Source organism: Meleagris gallopavo, chromosome 1 (genome assembly GCF_000146605.3).
Source record: "Meleagris gallopavo isolate NT-WF06-2002-E0010 breed Aviagen turkey brand Nicholas breeding stock chromosome 1, Turkey_5.1, whole genome shotgun sequence".
Classification (NCBI taxonomy): Eukaryota; Metazoa; Chordata; class Aves; order Galliformes; family Phasianidae; genus Meleagris; species Meleagris gallopavo.
Window position 1 is genome coordinate 81681294 of NC_015011.2, and position 10814 is coordinate 81692107.

Genomic DNA, 10814 nt, shown 5'->3' on the forward strand with positions numbered 1-10814 from the left:
AGAAGTGTATTTTAGAAAATCAAATCCCTGTCTGTTCTGGGCATGCATACCCTCAAAATTTAATTATTTCCTCAGCTCTTTTTCAGAAAAATATTTTAATAGCAGAGTCAGCTTCTGACAGCTGCTAATAAAAGCTTCATAAATCTTTAGTGGAGTCTTTAAAAACAAGGCTGCTTTGCTTCGCTTTGGTGATACAATTGGAGAAAGGAAAACGGTAGCTTGTGATACGTTGCTACTTGTTTTTCTACTTAAAAGTTAAATATTTCCTTTTTTTTTAAAGAGTAGTGTTTCAATTCACAAATTCTATGTGAGCATAATAATAGTCACATTTAAAAATGTTCATTCCAGACTAGACAGGTAGTATGGACTATACCCAAACTGTTCACACTCCTCTAGGATTCCAGTCAGGTGCTTTAAATAACAGGTCACTGAATAAAAAGGTCATGGAAGCATCTACCAATTTGCTGTGCCATGATGTTCTAAAAGAGCTGGCTAAGTAGCTTTGAAGGCTTTTCAATCCATGAAAATATCTCTAGCCTGCTTTATTTGGAAAATTTGCTGAGGCATAGATCAGTAACGAGAGGTATGGAATGTGCAGTTACTGCTGTGTTAATTTTGTATGTGTTAATTTGTTCATAGAAGACTAGATCTCTTGACCACATACTTCACACATTTAAAGTAAATAGTATGATGTCCGTTGTTAGGCTAACAGTGTGCACTACATCTCTGTTGGCCAATTTATGAAGGACGTAAGAATGTAGTTCTTCATTTCTTCATTCTTGAAGGAGAACAAATGCATGATTGATTTCACAGGCACGAAACATTCTTGATGTTATTGGTATCCATCTGCCTTAATTTGGGTGAGTTTCTTACAGTAAAGAAGCTGCACATAGGGGGGAGGAGAAGATTGAGTGGGGTTATCAAAATGTAAAATCTCCTCATCAGCTTTCTGAAGCATTGTTTGAAATCTTTTCCCTATTTGTACGTACTTGTTAGTTAAAATGTGACTATGAACTAGAAGAAAGTTCTCAATTTTGTAAGTATCAATTCATTTGTGAACTTTTGAATGGTGCTGAGCTATTAATACATCCCTAAGAAAGCATATTACAACTTCATGCCCAGAAAAAGTTCCCTATTAATAAGGTAGTGCCAGCATTCCAATAAGTAGTTAAATATCCTTTTGGATTTAGCAGACTCTCAGGTCAGAGCGTTTCTTTACTTTTTAAAATATATCGCGTACCCGTGATTGCCTTCAAATCAGCTCAGCTGGGCAGATGTCCATTTGGAAATTCTGACCTGTTGCTTTTGAAATGTTCACGAGTTGAGATGTACCAGGGAAATGATGGTAATATCAAAAGGCAGTTAGATTGGGGGAATCTATATGTAACCTGAAGCTGCAGGGAAGTGCTTGGACTAGTTTCTTCCTAAAGATTGTACCAACTAGCTACAGTCTGGTTATCACTTTTTCATCAATATTTTTGTCAGAATATAATTCAAATCACTCACTTATTGTGACACTCAAATCACTCCATTGTGACAATAAGGCCTTTGCAGATTAAGGCAATCATTTTAACAAGTAAAGTTTTATTCGCTCTTAATTTCATACAAGGAAGAAGAAAGGAAAAAAGAGCAAGAAGAACAGAAGAGAAGGGAGAATGAGATGGTGTTTAGAGCTTGGTTACAGAAGAAGAAAGAACAAGTGCAAGAAGAAAAGCGAATTCGTCGTGCAAAGGAACTAGAAAACTTGAACAGCAAAGTAAGGTCACCGTAATGTAGGACTGGGAGTCGTACTGATCTGGTTCCATTTGTAAGCCTGGGTCTTTAGCTAAGTCTATGAAAATGGGCAGTGATGGGAATTTTTTTTGGTCATATTGCTTGCAGGGAAGAGCTAGATTGACTTGCATGTTCTGGATGGTTCTGCCTGGCAAGTTGGCTCTTGTCATACAGGCTCCATTTGTGAACTTATTCACAATAAAATCACAGGAGAGACAGTGATGCCCTTTTTTTTAATCAGGTGGATGACTGAATTGAGCCCAGCTGTGAGCAAGCCAGAAAACCCTTTAAGTTACTCCTTACCATCAGAATTTGTTGGCAATCAGCTAATGCATGTGGCCTGACCAGAAAATGATGATTCAAATGCTCTGAAGTTCTTCTGTGTTGCAACAATGAGCTGAAAAAGCTAAATTATGTATTTTTTATAACATGCTGCTTTGAGTGCTTGCTCATGTATTTATTCCATGACATGCCAGCAAACGTCCAGTGCTGTAAGTTTCTCTAATGTCAATGGGAGATGTCGGCGGAGCTCCAAAATTATAAGAGTACAATTAATATAAAGGTTGTTTAATGATGACCCCTGTGCATGTGTCTTATTTAAATAGGAGAGAAACAGGAATCCAGAAGAAGCATTCAAGTTATGGCTTAAAAAAAAGCACCAAGAGCACATGAAAGAAAAACAAATAGAAATTTTGAGACGGCAGGAAGAGGGAATTACATTTTTTCCAAGGACAGAGGAATGCAACAGAGCTTTTAAGGAGTGAGTAGAATCCTATGAAATCCATTTTGAGAATGACAGCAGGAGTATTGGGATGAAGTAGTGCCTCCCATGTTTGGACAGATAGGCTTTTAGATTGGCTTGGCCGTAATACCTTTATCCTGGTGACTCTATTTAAACGAGGCCAAACCTACTTTGAAAGAATGAAATAAATAAAATTTTCAGTTTTATCTGTCAGTCGTGTTTCTCTCTCTACAGATGGCTAAAAAGAAAGAGAGAAGAAAAGCGAGCAGAAGAACTGGCGGCTAAAGAGACAGCAAGGCAGCTTAGATTAGAAGCTAGAAGAGCAAAACAGATGCAGAACATCCACAGCATTAGTTCGGCGCCTAGATCTTTTCGCTTCAGAGACAATTACTGTTGAAAATTTGGAGGTAACCACTGGGTTCTTGGGGACAGCTCTCTTAATTTTTATGGCTTGAGCTACTGCTCTTTATAGCTACTGACTTTGTGGTGTTTTTAAAGCTTTCTAGCAAATTCAACAGTCCCCTTCATTGACAATGGTTTTGCTACTTATTTATAATTAATTTTGTTGAAAAGCCTGCTTTTATGCACAACTCAGGGATCTTCTTGGTTTGACCAAATGAAAGTGAGAGCGAGATTTGTTTGTGAGGGTGGCAAATACATTTCCTTTTAAGAGGCACTTTATACTGAACTCCACCATGAATTCCTGGATGCAGGCTATTATTATGTTTGTTTGTTTTTTTTTTTTTTTTTTGCTGGATTAATATTGGTATGTGCTGCTTGTGATGAGTGTACAACTTGTGGTGTTGAAAAATGCTTTCTGGAATCTTTGCCACTTTCTATTGGCTTGTGGAGCAGCTGTTCCAGCCCAACTGAAGGACTATTCTAACTCGGGGAAGTGGTGACTAAAGGCTAATGTGTACGTGAACTTGCAAGTTTCTGGAACTTCATTTCTGTGAGTCAAACTGATGCATTCATATTTAGTAATTTTCTATTCCTTGAAATGAAAGATAATGTAAATTATGACCTTTGCCAATATCAAGGAAGCTGAATTCCTTGTGTACATTTCCATGTTTGCTACATTTATTAAAATATACCACCACCTCGATCTTGGGAACTCATGATAGAGAATGTGCTGAAATGACTGATGAAATCAAAGTTATCTGCAGGGAACACAGGGTCTGAAATGAGCTGTATTAAATCCAAAATTGTAAGCAAGGAAAATTTATTGTATTCTTCATGCAAACCAAAGCATGCCCAAGAACAGCAAGAACTTGTAACTTGCAAATTTTGTTTGTGGTATGAGACTTAAAAGAAAAAAAAATGGGTGAAAGCAGCTATTGTAGAAACCCTTTTCTTAAGATAAACACTACCTATGATAAATCTGAGAGTTAAATTAAAATGCTTATTTGCATCCTCCTGATTTTCCTCCGTATTTGCTCCTGTGTTTCCTCTGTGTCCTGTCTTTGGATTTAGCAGATAAGCTGCAGGAATATTTATTTGAACTTGCATCACAGTAACAAATTCATAAAGTAAAAAAATATTTTTTACTAATACTTGTGCAAAAGTAGTGCTTATCTTCAGCCCCCAGTAACACCCAGGAAGACTGCGGGCAAGGAACGAACTCTAATGCTGGTTTAGCTTTCAACACTTTGTGTTAAAGGAGGTGTATCTGTGTTTCTTTTCTGAGGATCGACTACTTAACAGCATGACTCTAGAAGACAAAAAAGAGCGAAAAGCCACTGTTTTACCTGTATGAAAATACAAGAATATCACTCCACAGTTTTCAAGAATCCATTTAAAACCAGTTACTATTTATATGTTGTATCTAGAGTTCATTCAAGCTCTTTTCCTTTCCTCCACACTCTTTCAAAACTTACAGCTATAAAGACTCATTGCATACACTCCTTATGACTAAATTTAAACGACTGAATGTAGACCTGAGGATAGTTCATTGCCTTGGATAGTACTAAAGAACCATGGAACTGACGATATCCTAATGACCTGTGATTATTATTATTTCTTATTTAAAAATATAGCATTTCCTTTGCTTTGGTATGGTTTATGCTTTTGCTTCCCTCTAAAGATGACAAATTCATTAAGATTGTCAAACTTAAATAGTCGGGGGGGGCCTCTATGCTCTACAAATTGGACCAGCATAAAGTCTTTGGTCTTGCCTTTGTAGAAGGAAGTAGCTTTTCAGACTGAGAAGTAAAGTATCCCACAGAATAAAGAAATCCCGACAGTCCCTGGCTTCAAAAGGCAGAGAAGCAGAAAATACAGTACTTCCAATTTTAAACCCACTTATATAGAAAGAAACAGGAAAAAGGGAAGCCTGCTGAACACCAACTAGTAGAATTCTTCAGAATGAGTGCATGTGCAGTTAAAAACATCAGCCATGTTTTTAAAGGGCTATGAGCTCTCCTTGACAGTGGTCACAACAATTGAAAGTTATATCTTCATATCTTGTATATGGATGAAACCTTCCAATATTCTTCTTTGTAGAAAGGAAGGAAGAGGGAGAAGTCTCAGAAAAAGAAGCTTCTGTTGATGTTTCTGTACGTGCAGCTGGATCCAGTACACGTAGCACCTAAGGGAAGAAAAGCTGAGAATGAAAATTTATCTACTAAGCTTAATAGGATTTATCCTTCTGTAACAGTGTGGAAGGTTTTCTGTTCAAAAGCAGAGTTTTTCAACTTGATTTCAAACAATACATACATTATTTATGTTGTGCTTATTCCTCCGCATTTTTGATTTTTAAATGCCAGACAGCTCTATCCAGCATGTTTCCCCTGCAAATCATTTTTAAATACAGTATTAAGCAGTTGCCACAAAGCAAAGCTTTTCTTTCTGAAAACATGATCCTGATCCTGACCCTGTGCTGTACTGAAAGACTGAGATATACAAAGGGTTCTTACCCTTTCAGCCATTTTCTCAGCAGGGGTATTGCAAAACTCCACAGGCGCTGAAGTCTTTTTTGGACTGCTAGTTCCAACATTTCCAAGAAGATGCGAGCTTACAGCTTTGGCTAGTTTACAGTTCACAGCTGCTAGCTCTGTTGTAGTATAAGGCTGGGCACTGGGATAGTACGTCTGTTGTCTCCCCCACTGAAGAGAAACCATCAGTTCCTCCAGAAGCCTGCGGAGAGAGGAAAAAATCTAGTGGCTTTCATATTCCGTACTATCAGCACACACGCTTCAGTGCAATCTTCCCAAAATTTGCTGTACAAGCCAAATGTTAATCAAAAAAGGTTTAATTATTTAAAGCAAGGAGGCAAAACAGGTTACTCTCACAGACAAGGCTTCACCAATGCAGAATTTTAATAGTGGAAAAAATTAAAAGACATTTGTCAGACTAAGCATTGAAAAGTCATCGCAGGTAAAAGAATCTGTTAGTTCTGGAAAGAGAAGATTCTTGAAGTTAAGACAGTAAGTGATTAACTATATATAGTCTGTGGATATGAGAGATGTTAGTTCTACCCTCATACCTCGAAGGTATATGACCTTCAAGAACTCACACCTCTATGGAATACTGGGGAAAGAATTAATACTACTTTGGCTTTCAATGCTGAGAATGAAAAGCAGCTGTACTAATCATCTGCATATCTGTTTTTTCTTAAATGTAACAGGAATAGAGGAAAGTTATTTCAATTCTTCTCCAGCCCAGAATAAACCAACAGAAATGAGAAGTTTGTAGAGAAATAATCTGGATTAGGAAAATCATACTTGTGTGTATGAATCATTTCTTGGCGGAACTGATCACGTTCATTCAACAGATCCTGAATTGCACTTTGTGCATCTCTGGTTTGACGCTGAAGAATTGCTCTGGTGTTGGTTAGCTCATCAGCCATAACCCTGCAAAAGACATTTCCAATTAGTAATTTAAGTGAGCAGTTTGAAAGTCACCTTCACTCTATTGCAGACAGATTAATTATTTAATCAGCTCAGTCTAAAGATTAAGCTGCCATTCCCCTTCCTTCCCCATGCAGAACCTGTCAACCTAATTACAAAGGACATGTATTAAGAGCAATTTCTATTCAACTACAAGCATTTCAAGTGCAAAACTACGTTTCGACTATCTGAGTTTAAACAATCTAATGCCACTCTATACAAATGGGTAAGTGAGCATGGTGGACAAACACCCTGACAGACAAAGCTGAATACATTTTGTTATTGACAGGGTTCTTGCAGATGCACTGTAATCACATCTTTTCACAGTCATTTCTAAAAATGACAGCTATGGCTGCAGACTGCATCCACTTCTCTGTAAAATGCTCCAGATACAAGCATGTGAGAGCTATTTTGCTATTCTATGCCAACAGACCCCTGGAGCTGGTACTTTAATGCCTGAGATACTGCAAATACCAAGAACAGAATGCATTTTAATGACTACCAGTAAGGAATCTGAGACTTGAATGAATGAGAACCTTACAATAGAAAAGGTGTTACTTTGATCACATCTCCACACTGTCAAAAGTGTTACTGGAAGAGGCTCCCTTCCAGTGATCTTAGGATTCATATTAATGCAGAAGAAACAAGTAAAACTAGGATAGTAGTGCTTGCCTGAATGGTACTATCACAACTGCTTATCATTCACTCATTACATCAAAACTGCTGAATACCAGCAATTTAAAAGGAGGAGATCATACATTCCCATTTCCTTGAAGCAGTAAGTCATTTTCATAATACGCATTAAGCATCACTTAGTTAAAATGCAGTGAGTTATATACGAGTACAGTAGATTAAAATCTTATCACTATTTGCAGATCTGGTAGATCATCTACACTTGGCAAGTTAAAAGTCTAATCCCTTGTCAATTGAGACTGACACTTAGACCAGCTTAAGATTTGCTCTTAACTCTTACAGTGTATTAGTTTATCAGTACAGAAGTAACCGTAGCGTTCCTAGCACTAACACAACGCAGTCAATGAAGAGGTCTCCCTATTCTTCCTTTCTTAGTTGCTCGTTTTAGTAGATCCCTGGAAAATTAATGATTTTTTTTTTTATTTTTATTTATTTATTTATTTTTACAAATTGGTGATTGCATCATACTTTCAGCTGTCCTGGAAGACATTTTTAAACCCTAAACTGGACACAGCTGATCAGAAATAAGAACTTCTCTTACGTTAAGAACTGGAGTTAGCATTTTAGAGGAGTATTAGGACTCACTCTACTACTTATGAAAGGCAGAACTATTGAGATTTACAAGGAGCTTACTTTCTTTTTATCTCTTCTACTGATTGAAACTAAATAGTAAGTGTCTTACAGTAGCTGTTGTGGTTGCCCTCTGCACACACACACACACACACGCATTCCCAAGTGCTGCAGTGGGTGCGTATAATAAAAGCCTACAGAAAAAATGGTGCTTGAAGTGGGAATACCTGCTTGCTAGGAATTTGCTTCGCCACACGTCACACTGTATAGACATGCGCTCCAGTTGTTCAGACAACTGAGACAGATTCCGGCCCAAGACTTCATTTTCTAGGATAAGCTGATTTTTCTCACGAGCCATCCGCTCAAAGTGATACTGCAGATCATCTCCAACAGAAGCAACAAGTAGTTTCTTCAGCTCCCGATTCACCTAGAATTAGACCAAACTATCTGATCATTACCAATATAGATTGAAACACTTTCTACTTTTGTACGCAGTGCAACTTAGGCAACTTATTTTTCAAAATGTGCAGTTTCTGTTTCCAGAACGGAATGCTCCCAAAGGAGAGGATAATAAGTCTCACAAATCCACTCCACCGGTGAGACAAATTTTTAAGACTAATGCACATGTAACACTTCCTTGTTTAAATTTTAACAGCATTCAAAGAGGAAGAATGAAAATCTGACACATCAGAAAACAAAGAAATTTTCAGTCCTATTTAAGTCCTGCCTCAGTAAAATAGCAAAGGATTACATAAGACATTTGTAAGTTATGTCACACCTCCTTCCATGGTGTAACTCTTTTTTTTCTTTAACTAAGTGTTGGGTCATGAGAAAAGGTTTTGCTTCTCAGAAGACATTTCCCTGCAGCCCTACAGTGTGTTTGTTTCTCCTGGATTCATGCTTCAATATTTTTATCTGCTGACAGAGAAGCACCAGAGTACTCTGATGCATTTCTACTCTCTATCTCATAAGTTCAAAAAGAAAACAATTTGTTTTAAAGCTTCAGTGTTGTAGCAGTTGCCTTTGATTTTATTCACCAACTAAATAAACCAAAGCAGCTCAACTGTGTGAGAAAAAAACCCTTTCACTTCTTACCTCTGTCTGTATACGGAGCTGATTAGAGAGACCTTCTTTATCCTGTAACAACCGCTTTTCTGAATTCTTCAGCTTTTCAATTGCATTTTTGAGCTCAGTCTGTTCCTTCTTGGGATCTGCAGTTCCATCTGACTGATGGAAAGCATCTCCTTTGTGTCCCACTGATTTAGCTACTTTAGCATTTTTAGTTGCAACTACATGAGTGATAGCTGCTTTGGGGACTAATATACGCACGGCTTCAACTTCTACTGATTTATCAGCATGTATCTGCCCTAGCTGGAGAACTCCAGGACTCAGCGATGAGACTGCTTTTTTTTGTGGGCTGTGGTGGATGTGATGGTTTGTAGTGCTGGCTCCAGTGCTTGCTTCTACAGATTCACCCGTCTGCTCTGTTTCCATGCCATCTCCAGGTCCTCGGATGGGTGACGAGGCATAGTCAACTACAGTTCAGAAATAGCAGAGGAAGTTTACCATCTTAGTGTCATTGCAACTCTTCCCTTCATTTACATATTTCAGAGGTGAAAGTTTTGATTTTACACTGCATGCACAAAACAGTCCTTTGCAGCAGGAGCTATCAAGCACAATTTAGAAAGCTATTACTCAAGTGTGCATTGCTAATTATGACACGTTCGTTGATAACTTGTACTAGTTTCCATCACATAATATGGGAAGATACGCAGATACGATCAAGAACTATTAAGGAGAAAAACTCCTGACAATGTTACCTGTGGACAGACAGCGAACTTCAGCTTTTGGGAGCTGACAAAAATCACAATAGTCCTATTTAAACATCACTGATACAGAGCTGCTGTTAAGCTATACAGCTACTAACACCATAAGAAGTTTAAGAGGTTTTAAGTGCTACAATGTGTTTTGAGTTAATGATTTAAAAAAGCCAACATATCAGTTGTACTTCATTTTTAATTAATAGCCCCCAGTATTCCCAGTATCTAGATTCCCAAATATGCCTGAAATTCATTTTGCTGAAGCTCATTAAGTTTTTGGCTGAGTTAAATGCTATCACAGTAAGGTTTCCTCACAGTGGGCATGGCAGGAAAGCTTCTCAGAACACTGCTACACATATTGCCATTATTTCTCATACTGCAGGGAGTAACATGTGCCTGCATCCTCTCTCCTATTCCCAGTGCTGGACTTCAAAAACACAGTAGTGTTGCCATTACAGTGCTCTACTTTCAGGATTCAAGCAGTGCCAGCAATTTCTAAAGACCAGAGAGGGTATAGACACGTAACCGCACGAATGACAAACCTGCTTTTCCAGGCAAAACCACGTTAGGAAATCTAGTTCAATTAACTGCTCGTTTCATGCAGTTAAAGAAAAGATCTTAGAATTCAGGTTAAAGACCTTTTAATCCAGTCAGCTCAGATACCACACCAACCACCTACTTTTTTCTAGAGATGTCATTTTCTTGCTAGCAGTCAGCTCTTCTTAACTACGCAATCCTGAGGAGGAAAGGAGGGAAAAGCATCTTCAGCAAGTGAAGTTAATCTTGCAAGTTAACCAGTCTGTTTTCTAGTACAGCCTCTAAAATTCAGCTCAGTGGCACACTGATACACTGTTTACTGTGAACTATAAGCTCTAAAGAAGGTAAAAAGCCCACACCAAAATAAATGTAAAAACAAACACGCCTCCGAAACCCGAGAAAAGTTAAAAGAAGGATCCGAGACGTCTGGCATTTGCTGCTTCTCTCACCGAGGGCCGGGCTTCAACTTCCATCTCTTCCTCGTCCAGTTCCAGTTTCCAGTCTTCAAATCACTCCTTGCAGTCTCCCTCCTTTTTGCAGAGCCCTCAGCCCACCCTCTGCAACTCCATCACACTCCCTCCCACCCCGCGCCGCTCTCGAACCCCAACCCCAACCCAACAGCCCGCCCCCCACCACGCACAGCGCCCAGACGTTACCAGCACAGCAGCCCGCAAACCCCGCATCCGTCACCTCCGCCCAGCGCCGCTGCCCACTTTCCGCTTCCGGCCGGAAGAGCCTCACATCCAGCGCAGGGCGGGGCGTCCGTTGCCAGGGCCGCGGGAGGCGAGGCGG

At 38.9% G+C, this 10814-nt stretch overlaps 2 protein-coding genes across 5 annotated transcripts in view; one reads left to right on the forward strand and one right to left on the reverse strand.

Moving 5' to 3' along the window:
- CCDC181 (coiled-coil domain containing 181) overlaps positions 1-3826 on the forward strand; it is an 11528-nt gene extending 7702 nt beyond the window's left edge. For all 3 annotated transcript variants that reach the window (XM_019618972.2, XM_010719802.3, XM_010719824.3), the window contains 3 exons: positions 1610-1756; positions 2379-2533; positions 2750-3826. In XM_019618972.2, coding sequence (XP_019474517.1) covers positions 1610-1756; positions 2379-2533; positions 2750-2912 — 465 coding nt within the window. In that variant the 3' untranslated portion in view covers positions 2913-3826. The remainder of the gene's footprint in view (positions 1-1609; positions 1757-2378; positions 2534-2749) is intronic.
- On the reverse strand, positions 3721-10784 carry BLZF1 (basic leucine zipper nuclear factor 1). Of its 2 annotated transcripts, none has more exons than XM_003202752.4 (7): positions 10679-10784; positions 10165-10221; positions 8761-9200; positions 7893-8092; positions 6238-6366; positions 5431-5650; positions 3721-5102 (listed from the first exon to the last, which is right to left on the reverse strand). In XM_003202752.4, exons 2-7 carry the CDS (start codon positions 10181-10183, stop codon positions 4917-4919), a joined length of 1194 nt encoding a protein of 397 aa, XP_003202800.1. In that variant the 5' UTR covers positions 10184-10221; positions 10679-10784; the 3' UTR covers positions 3721-4916. The 2 variants fall into 2 exon arrangements, with proteins under 2 accessions (XP_003202800.1, XP_010718144.1); XM_010719842.3 differs by lacking the exon at positions 10679-10784 and adding an exon at positions 10472-10594.
- Positions 10785-10814: the final 30 nt, after the last annotated feature.

Bases quoted from the DNA above. Each gene is read 5' to 3' on its own strand.
- BLZF1 (XM_003202752.4), bottom strand. The intron at 5,651-6,237 runs GTATGATTTTCC...CTCTCTCCGCAG, and splicing joins GAAATGATTCATACACACAA to GCTTCTGGAGGAACTGATGG. The intron at 5,103-5,430 runs GTAAGAACCCTT...TTCTTCCCTTAG, and splicing joins CTGAGAAAATGGCTGAAAGG to GTGCTACGTGTACTGGATCC.